The sequence below is a fragment of the Mesoplodon mirus genome, assembly GCF_964341445.2.
Source record: "Mesoplodon mirus genome assembly, chromosome: 12".
In the NCBI taxonomy this organism is placed as follows: domain Eukaryota; kingdom Metazoa; phylum Chordata; class Mammalia; order Artiodactyla; family Ziphiidae; genus Mesoplodon; species Mesoplodon mirus.
The window spans coordinates 44,137,022-44,154,764 of NC_138988.1; the positions used below are offsets into that span (position 1 = coordinate 44,137,022).

Genomic DNA, 17,743 nt, shown 5'->3' on the forward strand with positions numbered 1-17,743 from the left:
AGAGCCCTTTTTCCCAGAAGACCTACTATTATCACAGGTAGAGCCCATAACATGTCCAAGGTAATAATACCCTGGTTAGCCTCTCTTTTGAATGTTCACACAGTCAGTGGAAACAGTGTTGTTGTAGTACTGAAGAGGAACTATAGGGTACAGACGTAGGGTATAAACATATCTGTCTTCTATATGCATGTACAAGGAGTACACAGGTGCTGATCCAGTCAGGTGTTAAATAATAATGGTATAATTCAATTCAATAGATGGAGGATAAAAATAGTTGGGGGCCCTCATTGTAGTAGGCACTGTGATGGATGCTTCACATATGTTGTCTCATAAAAATCCTCTGACAGCCCGGGAGGGTCACACTGTCCCCACCGACAGGCTCAGAGATGCTCTCTGACCAAGGTCACCTGCTAGTAATGGCCAGGACTGGGGCTCAGCCCTGGCTCTGCCTGAATTCAAAGTTCTTGTTCTTTGCCCTGCCCTACAGTGGCCTCAATTATAGGCAAGGGGGAAAGAGCTGTTAAGAATTCATCTTTTGCTCTGAGCAGGTATGTGTAATACACTTTATGAGCCTCACCTCATTTCATCCTCTCAGCAGCCCAGAGAAGTATTAGCTGTGCCCTTTTCACCAACCAGAGACCCAAGCTCGGAGACTCACACTGCAGCTAAGTGGCTGAGCGTGCTCTCTGCCCTGGCCCCCTGACTTCCCAGCCTCTGCTCTTTCCTCTGCACGAGCTGGCTTTGGGACAGTGCAGGCCAAAGAGATGACTGGGACCCAGACCCTGCCGCAGGGCCCTTGTCATCGGGGAGGAGGGCCCAGCCCTGTGCGTGATCAGCCAGAACCCAAGTTGGATCATGGAATGAACCAGACAGTCTGTCACAGCAACTCAGGGAAGGAGGAGGCCACATATGGGCAGGGAGACCAGAAAGTGCTCTAGGAAGAGGGGCACAGGGGAGGTCTTTGCGGGGCCCCTTGTTCTAAGGCGGTAACAGTCCCTCTCTGATTTCTCTCTCCCTCCTGCCTGTAGATGTGGCCCCAGTTTTGCAGAGCCCTGACGGGAACTGGATGGCCCTGAAGGATGGGGCTCTGCCCCCAACCCGCCTGCTGGCCAAACCTAAGAGTGGCACATTTCAGGCCCTGGAGGCGGCCTCCAGCGTGGCGTCCGCCTACGATGAGATGGGCTCTGACAGCGAGGAGGATTTTGACTGGAAGGAGGCCTTGAGCATGCTGTGCCCACAGCCCCAGAGCCTGCCCAGGAACCCCCAGCCTCAGCCCACGCAAGCCCAGGGCTCAAACCAAGGCCCCTCCGCCTACTCTGGGCTCTCCCCCAACCCCGAGGCCATGTGCTCTGACTCAGAAACCTCCTCGGCAGGCTCTTCCCGGGAAGCTGGGCGCCGGGCCGGGCTGACCTGGTTGCAGAGGAAGGCCCCCAGGAATCCCTCAGCCGAGAAGATGCGCCTACAGGGAGAGCTAGACGTGAACTTCAACCCCCAGGCAGCCAGCAGGGAGACCTCAGACAGCAGCGAGCCTGAGGAGGCCCCCCACCTTGCAGATCGGAGGGCCAGGAGGTGGAGAAGGGCCCGGGTGGGCTCGGAGGAGCCAAGCAAGGAATTATCTTCCCCCAGCGGCCATCCCCCGGAGCTGGACACACATCAGGTAATAAAGCTGGGTGCGTGCAAGCACACACACATTTTTCAGTAGGCTGTGCCCTCCTCCAAGCAGGAGTGGTGTGGAGAGTCCCGGGTTCAGAATCCATAGAACCGGATTCTCATCTTGGTTTTGCTGCTCAGTCACAACTCTTGGAGGCTCCATGCCCTCCTCTCTGGAGATGAAAGCTTAAGAGTTCAAAGTGGGTTTGCAAAGTGTGGCCCCCAGACCAGCAGCCACAGCAGCACCTGGAAACTTGTTAGAAATGCAGATCCTCAGGCCCTGCCCCAGAGCTGCTGAATCAGAAATTCTGGGGATGGTGCCCAGGCATCTCTGTTATAACAAGCTCTCTTGGTGCTTCTTCTGTGCATTAAAGTCTGATGGCCACTGGTGTGGGGTTAAGGCTATGGGGTTTAGAGTCAGCCTGCTTGAGTTCAAATCCAGCTGTGTGACCTTGGACAAGGCATCTTTTTAGGTCTCAGTTTCCTCATCTGTCAAATGGGGATAATATTAGAACCCACTTCAAAGAATGGTTGTGATGAGTGAATAAGATAACTTTATAAAGAGCTGTCCTAGAACACAGCACAACGGCACAGTCAGCATTGTTTCAATGTGATAATTCAGGGCACAGTTTACTAACATTCTGTGACTTTTAGTCCCCGTCACAAGCCTCCTTGGAAGCCTCAGTGCCGCCTCCCTCACGGTTTACCTCATGAACCACCTTAGAGAATCTGATTAAAGCTATAGAATCTCTCCCTAGAAAAATGGACCTGTACATACAAACACACACACACACACACACACACTTTGCTTACAATTTCAGGTAGTTCATGGACCCCCAACCAGATTAATTTTATATTCTGTGAATAAACCCTGCTCATGCCCAGCTCTATGCCTGTGATCATGCTGTGTCCTCGCCCTCACCTCTTCCTGGTTGTGATCACCATGAACTGAATATTGAACTTTGTGATGCCGACTCTGGCCTTCCCATAGCAGTATTTTCTAAACTCAAAAAGGACACATGTAGCCTGGAAAGTTTAAATGCCTAAAAGCAATGGATTGCACTATTTGAAACTGTGACCCTTATGGAAGATCTAGTTATGTTGCCTCTGCTTTCTGTAGGCACATCATCAGAGCTACTTGCATTACTATCAACTTGACTTTTTAGGCTCCTAGAGAAACCACACCCACTTTCTGAATGTCATTGCATCTCCCATAGTACCCAGCTACCGTGCCTTGCATTCTTAGTTTGGGTTCCACCAAAAACAGATCTGGAGTTTAGGATTTGGATGTAGGTTTATGAGAGAGGCGATCCCAGGAAACCCAAGAATGAAACAGGAAAATGAGAAAAGCCAATGAAGATACAATATAGGCAACTGGGGCTCCATCCCACCAGAGACCCGCTGAGAAGTCATGTGGATCACAGCTCAGAATTCTCCTACTAGAAGATGGGGAAGAGTTACCTAGTCTCCCGTCTCCCACTGGTAGAGAGAGGTCCCACCCAGGGTGGGCATAAACTCCATACACAGCCAGGTTTGCATGGACGGTGCCTGAGAAATCCCTCAGATGGAAAAGAAGAGAGAGAGCCGGGTCTGAGGTGGGAAACTATCAGTGAGCCACAGATCGTCCCCTGTGGCTGCAGGCAACTCATGTAGGTCTGAGGGATACAGCCTGGGACATCACCAGCCTCTGCTACAGTGACCTTCTATGAATTGTCAGCCAGATCCCTGATCCTGGGGCTCCCATTAAGACAGTCATGAAAAAAAAAATTAAAACAAAAAGACAGTCGTGTACTCAGAGGTCCTCAGGTCACAGAATTTAGCATCAGTGCTGCCTGACCTGCTAATATGTTGCCTAGAATTTTGGTCCAAGCTCTCATTTTCTCCTCTGTAAAATAAGATCATTAAAAATCTGCCATGTGAGATTGTTGTGATCATAAAAGAGAAATATAAAATTCTGTTCAGGGCTTCCCTGGTGGCGCAGTGGTTGAGAGTCCGCCTGCCGATGCAGGGGACACGGGTTCGTGCCCCGGTCCGGGAAGATCCCACATGCCGTGGAGCGGCTGGGCCCGTGAGCCATGGCCGCTGAGCCTGCGCGTCCAGAGCCTGTGCTCCGCAACGGGAGAGGCCACAGCAGTGAGAGGCCCGCGTACCACCAAAAAAAAAAAAAAAAAAAAAAAAAAATTCTGTTCAACTGTGAATCATTATCACCTAGCTCAAGTGGAGACTGTTTTCCAGGGACTCTGGGTGACGCTTCAAGGGATATTCTTGAGAGTTGTCTGCATGATTCACTGGCAGGTATAAAATGCCACCTATCCACCATAACTAGGTGCCTGAAGCTTCCTATTTATTCTGAGGTGGCTTGTAAATTGTCTTCTGCTGTTAATCCTTGCAAGGCGTCAACAGGGAGAAGGCAAGGGCCAGCAGAAACGATCCAGAAAGTCTGCTGTGTCTGCCTCCTCGGCAGTGTCCTTTCCCTACCACTAGGTGGCGATGGCGTTGCACTTCTGGGGACTTCAAAACCCTGGCCCTCCTCGTCCTCCCTTCTATTTAGTTTACTAGGGCAGTTCTCAACACCCCACCCCCCCAAAAAAAGTGTGTATATATATATATACTATTTGCATACTTATACGTTATATAAATAAGTGAATATAAAAATTATTAAAACATACAGATATAGTCTCCTTTGAGCACAACCCTAAACCCCTGCCATCTCTCCCCAAATGACTACATTTGTATTTGTGTATCATACACGTATAGCACATTTAGAAATATAGTTCTGTAAATGCATCTGTGTTTTAGCAAAATCGGCATCCTACTCCCCATATTCTTCCACCTCTTTCTCCTAACAGTATGTGATGGAAAAGTCAGAGCACACAGATCTCTGCACAGTACCTGCAAAATATTGCATCGTGGCGGTCTTCAGCAGGGAGTGAGAGTGGGAGCAAGCCGTCCAGGGTGCAAGCAGTAAGGGTGCATTGCCTGATGAGAATTTTAAAACAATAATAAATCCAATCAAAGTCAGTCTTTTTAATTATCACCTTGCACCAGGCACGGACAATTCTAAGCAATGCTAATGATAAGAGAACTTTATCAGTGTTGCTCCAAATATCGCGCCCAACCTCCTTGGTTCTTCACTGTTCCAAGGTGGGGAGGAATCCACAATCAATAGTTCCCATAATGATGGATATTCAAGTCTTTTTCAATGCTTGATGTTATAAACAATACTGCAGAAAATATTATTGTGCAAAGCTCTTTATACAAGTACAGGAGTAGAATTTCTGAGTTGAGGCATAGATGGATCTTTAATTTTAATGAGCACTTGCCAAATTAAACTCCCAAAACTTCACAGCAGTCTACATAGCCATGCACTGTAGAGCACATTTTCTCATATTGTCAACAATACTCAGTGTTGTCAGTCTGTTAAACTGTTGCCAACTTTATGTGAGAAAAAAATATATTTCTTTTTAGTTAACATAGTTACTACTAAGATTGAGCATTTTTTCCTATATTTACAGCTATTTGCATTTTTCCTTCTGTGAAAGACACATTTATATGTTTCTTCTATTACTTCGTCAGACCAATTGTCTTTTTCTCCTTGATTTTTAGGAATTAGTTTTATTTTCTAATTATACTGTAGATGTTAGTTCTTTGATGGCTACACACTGAAGATACTCTCCCATTGTCTGTCACTTTCACCTTAACTTTATTTAAGTATACATTACATGCAAAAATTTTTGTTGCTAATAATTTATCAATTATTTTCTTCATTTCCTTTAAATTTTGTACCTTGTTTGAGAAGGTTTTAACTCTCCAAGGTTATTAGAATATTCTCCTATTTTTCCCTAATATTTGTAGTCTTGTATTTTACATTTAGCTCTTTATCTATCTGTACTTTACTTTGGGGGACGATATGAGGTAAGATCTAACCTTCTTTTTTTTCAAATTAAATATCTGTCATCAAATCATTATTAAATAATTCATCCTATATCTGCTATGAGCAGTTTTCTAAATCACGGAAGCCATATTAGAATCATAAACCCATTCCTTAAAAGATGCTGCTCCTAGAGAAGCAAGAAGAACTACAATCCTGCAGCCTGTGGAACAAAAACCACATTCGCAGAAAGATAGACAAGATGAAAAGGCAGAGACCTATGTACCAGATGAAGGAACAAGATAAAACCCCAGAAAAAAAACTAAATGAAGTGGAAATAGGAAACCTTCCAGAAAAAGAATTCAGAATAATGATAGTGAAGATGATCCAGGACCTTGGAAAAAGAATGGAGGCAAAGATCGACAAGATGCAAGAAATGTTTAACAAAGACCTAGAAGAATTAAAGAACAAACAAACAGAGATGAAAAATACTGATGAAATAACTGAAATGAAAACTACATTACAAGGAATCAATAGCAGAATAGCTGAGGCAGAAGAACGGATAAGTGACCTGGAAGACAGAATGTGGGAATTCACTGCTGCAGAACAGAATAAAGAAAAAAGAATGAAAAGAAATGAAGACAGCCTAAGAGACCTCTGGGACAACATTAAATGCAACAACATTCGCATTATAGGGGTCCCAGAAGCAGAAGAGAGAGAGAAGGGACCAGAGAAAATATTTGAAGAGATTATACTTGAAAATTTCCCTAACATGGGAAAGGAAATAGCCACCCAAGTCCAGGAAGCGCAGAGAGTCCCATACAGGATAAACCCATGGAGAAACACACCAAGACACATAGTAATCAAATTGACAAAAATTAAAGACAAAGAAAAATTATTAAAAGCAGCAAGGGAAAAATGACAAATAATATAAAAGGGAACTCCCATAAGGTTAACAGCTGATTTCTCAGAAGAAACTCTACAAGCCAGAAGGGAGTGGCATGATATAGTTAAAGTGATGAAAGGGAAGAACCTACAACCAAGATTATTCTACCCGGCAAGGATCTCATTTAGATTCGACAGAGAAATCAAAACCGTTACAGACAAGCAAAAGCTAAGAGAATTCAGCACCACCAAACCAGCTCTCCAACAAATGCTAAAGGAACTTCTCTAAGTGAGAAACACAAGAGAAGAAACGGACCTACAAAAACAAACCCAAAACAATTAAGAAAATAGTCATAGGAACATACATATCGATAATTACCTTAAACATGAACGGATTAACTACTCCAACCAAAAGACACAGGCTTGCTGAATGGATACAAAAACAAGACCCATATATATGCTGTCTACAAGGGACCCACTTCAGACCGAGGGACACATTCAGACTGAAAGTGAGGGGATGGAAAAAGGTATTCCATGCAAGTGGAAATCAAAAGAAAGCTGGAGTAGCAATACTCATATCAGATAAAATAGACTTCAAAATAAAGAATGTTACATGAGACAAGGAAGGACTCTACATAATGATCAAGAGATCAATCCAAGAAGAAGATATAACAATTATAAATATATATGCACCCAACATAGGAGCACCTCAATACATAAGGCAAATGCTAACAGCTATAAAATAGGAAATTGACAGTAACACAATAATAGTGGCGGACTTTAACACCTCACTTACACCAATGGACAGATCATCCAAAATGAAAATAAATAAACAGAAGCTTTAAATGACACAATAGAGCAGACAGATTTAATTGATATTTATAGGACGTTCCATCCAAAAACAGCAGATTACACTTTCTTCTCAAGTGCGCACAGGACATTCTCCAGGATAGATCACACCTTGGGTCACAAATCAAGCCTCAGTAAATTTAAGAAAATTGAAATCATATCAAGCATCTTTTTGGACCACAAAACTATGAAATTAGAAATCAATTACAGGGAAAGAAACATAAAAAACACAAACACATGGAGGCTAAACAATACGTTACTAAATAACCAAGAGACCACTGAAGAACTCAAAGAGGAAATCAAAAAATACCTAGAGACAAATTACAGTGAAAACACGATGATCCAAAACGTATGGGATGCAGCAAAAGCAGTTCTAAGAGGGAAGTTTATAGCAATACAAGCCTACACAAGAAACAAGAAAAATCTCAAATAAACAATCTAACCTTACACCAAAAGGAACTAGAGAAAGAAGAACAAACAAAACCCAAAGTTAGTAGGAGGAAAGAAATCATAAAGATCAGAGCAGAAATAAATGAAATAGAAACAAAGAAAACAATAGCAAAGATCAATAAAACTAAAAGCTGGTTCTTTGAGAAGATAAACGAAATTGATAAACCATTAGCCAGACTCATCAAGAAAAAGAGGGAGAGGACTCAAATCCATAAAGTTAGAAATGAAAGAGGAGAAGTTACAAAAGACACCGCAGAAACACAAAGCATCGTAAGAGACTACCACAAGCAACTCTATGCCAATAAAATAGACAACCGGGAAGATACGGACAAATTCTTAGAAATGTATAACCTTCCAAGACTGAACCAGGAAGAAAGAGCAAATATGAACAGACCAATCACAAGTAATGAAATTGAAACTGTGATTTAAAATCTTCCAGGGCTTCCCTGGTGGCACAGTGGTTGAGAATCTGCCTGCCAATGCAGGGGACACGGGCTCTAGCCCTGGTCTGGGAAGATCCCACATGCCGCGCAACTAGGCCCATGAGTCAAAACTACTGAGCCTGCGTGTCTGGAGCCTGTACTCTGCAACAAGAGAGGCCATGATAGTGAGAGGCCCGTGCATCGTGATGAAGAGTGGCCCCCGCTTGCCGCAACTAGAGAAAGCCCTCGCATAGAAATGAAGACCCAAAACAGCCAAAAATAAATAAATAAATTTAAAACGGAAAAAAAAAATCTTCCAACAAACAAAAGTCCAGGACCAGATGGCTTCACAGGTGAATTCTATCAAACATTTACAGAAGAGCTAACACCCATCCTTCTCAAACTCTTCCAAAAAATTGCAGAGGAAGGAAAACTCCCAAACTCATTCTATGAGGCCACCATCACCCTGATACACAAACCAGACAAAGATACTATAAAAAAAGAAAATTACAGACCAATATCACTGATGAATATGGATGCAAAAATCCTCAACAAAATACTACAGAATCCAACAGCACATTAAAAGGATCATACACCATGATCAAGTGGGATTTATCCCAGGGATGCAAGGATTCTTCAATATATGCAAATCAATCAATGTGATACACCATATTAACAAACTGAAGAATAAAAACCATATGATCATCTCAATAGATGCAGAAAAAGCTTTTGACAAAATTCAACACCCATTTATGATAAAAACTCTCCAGAATGTAGGCACAGAGGGAAACTACCTCAACATAATAAAGGCCATATACGACAAACCCACAGAAAACATTCTCAATGGTGAAAAACTGAAAGCATTTCCTTTAAGATCAGGAACAAGAAAAGGATGTCCACTCTCACCACTACTATTCAACATAGTTTTGGAAGTCCTAGCCATGGCAATCAGAGAAGAAAAAGAAATAAAAGGAATACAAATTGTAAAAGAAGAAGTAAAACTGCCACTGTTCGCAGATGACATGATACTATACATAGAGAATCCTAAAGATGCCACCAGAAAACTACTAGAGCTAATCAATGAATTTGGTAAAGTTGCAGAATACAAAATTAATGCACAGAAGTCTCTTGCATTCCTGTATACTAATGATGAAAAATCTGAAAGAGAAATTAAGGAAACACTCCCATTTACCGTTGCAACAAAAAGAATAAAATACCTAGGAATAAACCTACCTACGGAGACAAAAGACCTGTATGCAGAAAACTATAAGACACTGATGAAAGAAATTAAAGATAATACGAACAGATGGAGAGATATACCATGTTCTTGGATTGGAAGAATCAATATTGTGAAAATGACCATACTACCCAAAGCAATCTACAGATTCAGTGCAATCCCTATCAAATTATCAATGGCATTTTTTACAGAACTAGAATAAAAAATCTTAAAATTTGTATGGAAACACAGAAGACTCTGAATAGCCAAAGCAGTCTTGAGGGGAAAAAAACAGAGCTGGAGGAATCAGACTCCCTAATTTCAGACTATATTATAAAGCTACAGTAATCAAGACAATATGGTACTGGCACATAAACAGAAACATAGATCAATGAAACAGGATAGAAAGCCCAGAGATAAACCCACACACCTATGGTCAACTAATCTATGACAAAGGAGGCAAGGATATACAATGGAGAAAAGACAGTCTCTTCAATAAGTGGTTCTGGGAAAACTGGACACATACATGTAAAAGAATGAGATTAGAACACTACCTAACACTATACACAAAAATAAACTCAAAATGGATTAAAGACCTAAATGTAAGACCAGACATTATAAAACTCTTAGAGGAAAACATAGGAAGAACACTCTTTGACATAAATCACAGCAAGATCTTTTTGATCTACCTCCTAGAGTAATGGAAATAAAAACAAAAATAAACAAATGGGACCTAATGAAACTTCAAAGCTTTTGCACAGCAAAGGAAACCATAAACAAGACGACAAGACAACCCTCAGAATGGGAGAAAATATTTGCAAACGAATCAATGGACAAAGGATTAATCTCCAAAATATACAAACAGCTCATGCAGCTCAGTATTAAAAAAACAAACAACCCAATCCAAAAATGGGCAGAAGACCTAAATAGACATTTCTCCAAAGAAGACATACAGATGGCCAAGAAGCACATGAAAAGCTGCTCAACATCACTAATTATTTTTTTTTCTTTTTCTTTTTTTTTTTTTTTTTTTTTTTTTTTTTGCGGTATGCGGGCCTCTCACTGCTGTGGCCTCTCCCGTCGCGGAGCACCGGCTCCGGACGCGCAGGCTCAGTGGCCATGGCTCACAGGCCCAGCCGCTCCACGGCATGTGGGATCTTCCCGGACTGGGGCACGAACCCGTGTCCCCTGCATCGGCAGGCGGACTCTCAACCACTGCGCCACCAGGGAAGCCCCATCACTAATTATTAGAGAAATGCAAATCAAAACTACAATGAGGTATCACCTCACACCAGTTAGAATGGGCATCATCAGAAAATCTACAAACAACAAATGCTGGAGAGGGTGTGGAGAAAAGTGAACCCTGTTGCACTGTTGGTGGGAATGTAAATTGATACAGCCACTATGGAGAACAGTATGGAGGTTCCTTAAAAAACTAAAAATAGAATTACCATATGATCCAGCAACCCCACTACTGGGCATATACCCAGAGAAAAACATAATTCAAAAAGACACATGCACCTCCAATGTTCATTGCAGCACTATTTACAATAGCCAGGTCATGGAAGCAACCTAAATGCCCACTGACAGACGAATGGATAAAGAAGATGTGGTACATATATACAATGGGATATTACTCAGCCATAAAAAGGAACAAAATTGGGTCATTTGTAGAGACGTGGATGTATCTGGAGACTGTCATACATAGTGAAGGAAGTCAGAAAGAGAAAAACAAATATCGTATATTAACACATATATGTGGATCCTAGAAAAATGGTACAGATGAGCCGGTTTGCAGGGCAGAAATTGAGACACACATGTAGAGAACAAACGTATGGATACCAAGGGAGGAAAGCTGTGTGTGTGTGGGGTGGCGGTGGGGGTGTGTGTGATGAATTGGGCGATTGGGATTGACATGTATACAATGAGGTGTATAAAATTGATGACTAATAAGAACCTGCTGTATAAAAAAATAAATAAAATTAAATTAAAAAATTTAAAAATAAAAATAAAATAAAATAAAATAAAAAAGATGCTGCTCCTTGACCTGAGATCCAAGAGAAATTTATCTCATGGGTCCTTGTGGAGAGAATGCAGAATACAGCACCCTCCACAATAAACTGCTTCAAACGAACACACACTTTGGAGGCTGCTTCTCACAGTGTCCCTCAGTGTGGACCAATACATCACTCTAGGGACAACTCAGTCAGGTCAGGTCTACGAGGGGCCAAAATACTCTGACCTCTGCTGGTCCGGGTTGCTCCAGGATTAAGTTTTAGGATCTGTAGAGGAGTGGATGGCTGCTTCCCCAGGCCCTGGCTCATGAGTGCTGTGCAGCTCTGAATTCAAAGGGATGCACCTGACAAGTGCCTGCAAGACCATGCATGTTGGGGGTAGTATGGCAACACCCCCAGGCCCATGAACACTGAGGGACCTGACGGGTCCACCCACCTCGGAGCTGTGTCAAGAGAACGCTCCCAAGTAAGCCCTTAAATCTTCTCAAATGGTGTTTGAATTTCCTCCAGTACACAGACCAAAGGGTGACAGTCCCCACCTCCCCATCCCCAATTCTTCACCATTGATTTTCATATCTTTTTAGGTGTGGAAACTTCCTTTAAATGAAAACTTAAAGAGCCTCTCTGAGACAAGGCTCCCGTCCCCCCATTCCTCTCACTCCCACCTCCACAGCAGCCTAAGCAAGTACAGATCATAACCTGCAAACAGTTTAGAGCAAGTATGACCAAATACCCGCTCGACAGCAGAAAAATCTTGAGTCAAGTATCTGTCAAGTGATTCCCCTTATTGGTGAGAATTGCTGGGTGCGCCCTCTAAGACAAGCCGGTTGCAGAGAACAGGTCTAGAAAACAATGAGACATTTGCTGTATAACAGTGTTTCTTAAACATTCTTGTGTCATAGGCCCTTTTGAGAACCTGATGAATTATTAAGTCTTCTCCCCAGTAGGGGGAGAAATGTGCATAAACACAAGCGCTCAGAGCTTTACACTTTTAAACAGGACTCTGTTGGATATTAAGGATCATCCACCAAAAATACTGACTTTTGTTTTGCTATAGTTAACTTATAGCCCTACTTTGGGCAGATATCAAATAGAGGGGCTACCTGACAGTTAAAGCTTTTACTTACTTCTGGCAGTAAAACCATGTTCATTCCATGAGGCAAATGTTGAGCTCTCTATATGGCAGGGACTTGAACCCAGTCCACTCACAACAGATAGCAAGTCATTTACAATGAAAAGAAGGGAATCTGGAACACCCCTCAGCCCCGCTACCCCAGCCTCTACCCTGAAGGTCATCATGTGATTGTTCAGGAGACTCTTCCTGCCCCTTCTGAGATTCTGACTCTCACGCCTGCATTATGGTCCAGGTTCTGAATCATCATCAAAATCCAAGGATCATGTAACTTAGTCTACACCCAATGCCAATCCAGAGTCAAAGAAAAAAACAAAGATGAAATCCACTATTAATGCTGCTCCCTTCCTAAAGGATTTTTCCACAAAGTAATAGGCCAACTGTGGTCAGTATGAAAATAACTGTGTCTTAAATGCCTGTTCCTCATGTAAATATTGACCTGAGAAGTCCAGGTTAATGATTTTCCAGATATTTTATATGATTGCCATAATTCTAGGGAATAAATGGCTGCTGTTTCAACAAATGGCATAGTTAATTCTGCCAGATAGGAGATTATAAAGGGAAAACAGACTAGGGGCAGAGCCAATCCGTCAGAGGGATTTGGGTTCTGGGAGAGGGAGATGTGACCCAGATTTGATTAAGGTTTTGTTTATTTTGAAATCAATTTTTTAATATGAAGGACTCAGAGAACAGCTTGGAATTCACACCAGGACAACTGACCTGTAATTATAAAAGCTAAAATTAAGGCTTCCAGGTGACACCCAGGTGCTAAGTTCCCATAACCTCCTTCATCAAATTCATCCCCAAGATCCGGGCCCCATATCTGCCTTCTGTGCAGCTCCACTGACCCAACTCAGACCCTTCCAGGTAGAGTTCTGCTTGAGGCAGGAAGATTATAATATTATAATATTAAATTTGATAAAATTCCAGGTTCCATCTTCCCATTTCCACCCTGTTAAGTTGACCAAGGATTTGATGTATATTTTGATATGTATGACTGTTCTTATCACACCAGTTATTTTTTTAAAATGCCTTATTCACCAGAGTACAGCATGTGAATAAATCTAGTTTTAGGTTAACAGCAATACACTGGGAGAGGACACACCTCTATCTTAAGGCACCAGAGACAGAACTTTTTCGAGTCCTCGGAAGAAACAGGTCAACAGTGGAGTCAGCCAGCCCCAAGTCTCATTCTGCTCTTCTTGGATTCGGGATAAATATGCCAAGGGATTTGCAAGTAAAACTATGTACATTTGTCACGTACTGTGCCTCCAGGGTTAGTTAACCTGTTGGGGCTTTTCTCTGAAGTTGACTAAAATGATATCTAAAAGCAAGCTTCAGAAATTCTGATTTTTTAGGTCAGGTTCAGTATCTTTCACCACAGGGGCTGGGGAGAGCCACCAGGACACCAGGATATATTCAATGAAGGCTGACATGTAACATCTGAGAGCAATTCTTCAGCAGAGCTCTTTTTAAAAAGATGGAGAAAACCCAGAGCCTCCCACCTCCCCCTCAAATGACCTGGCAGCTGAAAGCCAGGCTCTAGGAAAAAGTGTTGCTAGGACTGCAGTTGTTTAGACATTGACATTGCTCCCTTCAAATGTGCCGAGAATTTTGATGAGGATGATGATAAGGCTGAGTAGGAGAAAAACTGCTTTGAATTAAAGCAGGCAGGATTTCAAGGTCTATAAAGACAGACCACTAGGGCGACTGAAGGTAAGGACACTCCTCTGAGACTGTGGCTCTGCTAACTGTTCTCCTTCTAAGGAGCATGGTTTACTTTGGAGCTTCTAGCCTCATCTTAGAATAATGCAAAGAGCTTGGCCTTCGGGGTCAGGCCATCTTCAGCTCAGCCATACACTAGCCACCTGACCTTGGACAGCCTACTCACCCTCAGTGTCTTTGTGGATACAGAGGGAATGAGTGAGACCCTTGAAGGAGGTTCTGTGTGCCTCACCGAGGGCAGTGCTCACCCACATGGCTGTGCTCAGCTGCGAGAACCGTCCAGTTCTCACATACCCATTGCCTCCCTTTATTTCCATCTCTTTGTTTCTCAATCTTGAAAATTCACAGAGTACACAAGAATTTTTCAAAGGATATCTAGTTTGAGAACAGCTGCATTCAAATTTAAATAATGTCAAGGTAAGAAATCTTTAGCACCACCAGAAGCATAAATGCAAACAAAGGAATGGCGATCCATGGCAGCACTCAGCTGTAAGGTGGTTGCCCTGGTAATCCAGAATGTGTGTCGGGTTTTTTTTAGGTTATCAGTGAAATGAAAACCAAAATTTAAAAATTAGTATAAAGAACTTGCAGACCACCGAGAATAGATTATAAGTCTCTTGCTTAAGAAAATGTACTAGCTTATCTTAATGAGTATTCCGTCATCAGGTGTTTAAAATTTTACATCTTTATTTAGCCAGAATATCCATGTTCCACACATTAAAAGGAAGTGTGCAAAGAAAAGGCAACATTTTGATCTTCCATAACTGCCTTAAATTTCCTCATCAGCCACCGCATTCTGAAGAGCCGGGAATGTAAGCCAGGCAACCCAAGGAACATTTAGCCTCTTGCAATTTAATCAACTATCTGTTTAAAACTGTGTTTTTTAAAATAAATAACCAGTCGTCCAACCCCTCCACTTTCCCTACCTTCGCTGTCTTGGGGGTGGGGAGGGGAGCTTCTGGCGTCCTCTTAGAGCTGAGCAGTGTCCTCTGGGTCCCTGCAGGTCTCTCAGTGATGGGGCCCCTGTTCATTAAGTCATCCCCCTCCTGCTCCCCGCCCAGCATCCTCCACCAGTGTCTAAGGCTCCCTCTCCTGTGTGCTCAGTCAGAACCCAGGATCTCTCCCTCAGGCCCCAGCTCGGCTCTCACTTTCATCCGCTTCCCACACGGCTGTCCAGCCCCAGGGCAGCTAGCTCATTTCCACTGTAGGGAGCCCCTGGGTGCTCACTTTCGAGCCACACCAAAGATCTTCCATGAGCCAGCTTCTGGATGCCCTTGGGGCCACCCAGGAGCCTGGGAGACATTTGACAGAGAAAGCTCAGTTCCTTAGGTGGATGCTTAACCCTCTGCAGTCTGACCCAGGCCTGTTTTCTCCATACCCGCAAGTTCCCCACTCTCTCCACTTCTGAGCCTTATTCCTCTAACTATACTGAGCAGTTTCATACACCCTGGGTCTTAGTGATCCTGCTGCTTCCTCATCAAGAATGCTTGTCCCCATGTCTACATATTAAAATGCTCCTCACCTCTCAAGAACCTGCTCAGAGACCATTCTTCCCATGGAGCTGCCCCAAGTCCTCAGACCAAGGGACTCTTCCTTCTCAGGCATAATGGGGGCATTACTCACCTCTCACAAGGCCCTCATCATGATTCTTACTCAGGGCCAGAAAAAAAAAAATTATCATTTCCAAGGAACTCCTTTTCTTTTATCAATCCAGTGATTTTTTTTTCATTTCTGTCATCTGTCTTCTTCTAATCACTTTTATATAGACATCTCCCTTTAGCATTTGTCCAATTACAAACTGTATCAACAAATTTGGTGCACAAACATCATAAAGAATCTGCCACACATCTTTTTAGCAGAACAGGATGGTCTAGATTCTTGTTGCAAAATATGTGTGATGAAGCCCTTCTTGTTGAATGACTAACTGAATGAAAATACCATCTTTTCTCTTATCCTGATAAATACGTTGTTTACTCATCGATTCTTGGGTTGAGAAAATTCACCTAGGACACTGTCATCTGAAGATTCTTAGTCTGGGATTTTACTTATACAATCAATTCCATCATCATCGTTAGAGTCTGGGGAGCTGCTCTTCTCTTTAACTTCATCTTCCGAGTCATCTAATTGTGAAATGTTCTCTGTCTGTTTTATTCCTTTGCCATTATGAAAAATTTTGAATTCTCAACCATATACAATGAGCTAAAAGCAGACTCAAAATGGTGATGATTTATTCTGATGTTGAATCATCCTTTTGGTAATTCCATTCTTCTGTTTTATTATTCTAGTCTCTTTTTAGCATAATTGGAAATATTTGATGAGTAATGATGAAAGATAATTCCCAGGATGATGAAACAGCAAAATATTTCAAAAGATAAGGAAAATGAGATCATAGAAATCCCTCCATGTATCTTAGATTTATAAAAGCATCCAATGAACCCAGATAGTAATTGCAAAATAGAATGAGTTTTATTTACAAAATTAGTACATTTTCTCTTTGTTCGTTGAGAGTCCTTCAAGAAAGAATAAAAGCCATGAAATATCAAGCATTATAAATAGATAGAACAACTTAAAGAGGAAACTCAAAAACTAATACTGGGGAGATTGGTTCAGGATGGTGGAGTAGAAGGACATGTGCTCGCTCCCTCTTGCGAGAGCATCAGAATCACAACTAACTGCTGAACAATTATCTACAGGAAGACACTGGAACTCACCAAAAAAGATACCCCACATCCAAAGACAAAGGAGAAGATGCAGAGAGATGGTAGGAGGGGCACAATCACAATAAAATCAAATCCCATAACTGCTGCGTGTGTGACTCACAAGCTGGAGAACAACTATACCACAGAAGTCCTCCCACTGGAGTGAAGGTTCTGAGCCCCACGTCAGGCTTCCCAACCTGGGGGTCTGAAAGCAGGAGGAGGAATTCCCAGAGAATCAGACTTTGAATGCTAGCAGGATTTGATTGCAGGACTTCAAAAGGACTGGGGGAAACAGAGACTCCACTCTTGAAGGGCACACACAAAGTTGTGTGTGCATCAGAACCCAGGGGGAAGGAGTAGTGACCCCAGGGGAGAATGAACCAGACCTACCTGCTAGTGTTGGAGGGTCTCCTGCAGAGCTGGGGGGAGGCTGTGGCTCACCTCGGGGACAGGGACACTGGCAGTGGAAGTTCTGGGAAGTACTCCTTGGCTTGAGCCCTCCTGGAGTCTGCCATTATCCCCACCAAAGAGCCTGCAGGCTCCAGGGCTGGGTTGCCTCAGGCCAGACAACCAACTGGGAGGGAAGTCAGCCCCACCCATCAGCAGACAAGCAGATTAAAGTTTTCTAAGCTCTGCCCACCAGAGCAACACCCAGGTCTACCCACCACCAGTCCCTCCCATCAGGAAGCTTGCACAAGCCTCTTAGATAGCCTCATCCACCAGAGGGCAGACAACAGAAGCAAGAACTACAATCCTGCAGCCTGTGGAACAAAAACAACATTCACAGAAAGATAGACAAAATGAAAAGGCAGAGGACTATGCAACAGAT

At 42.8% G+C, this 17,743-nt stretch overlaps 2 protein-coding genes across 2 annotated transcripts in view; one reads left to right on the forward strand and one right to left on the reverse strand.

Moving 5' to 3' along the window:
* Nucleotides 1-17,743, reverse strand: part of LOC309813350 (uncharacterized protein) — a 439,697-nt gene that overhangs the window by 261,780 nt on the left and 160,174 nt on the right. The window lies entirely within an intron of this gene.
* The window catches only part of MYRIP (myosin VIIA and Rab interacting protein), a 180,780-nt gene that overhangs the window by 119,750 nt on the left and 43,287 nt on the right, over nt 1-17,743 (forward strand). Inside the window, exon 9 of the mRNA XM_082638168.1 lies at nt 1,029-1,657. Within this exon, the coding sequence (XP_082494294.1) occupies nt 1,029-1,657 (629 nt within the window). The remainder of the gene's footprint in view (nt 1-1,028; nt 1,658-17,743) is intronic.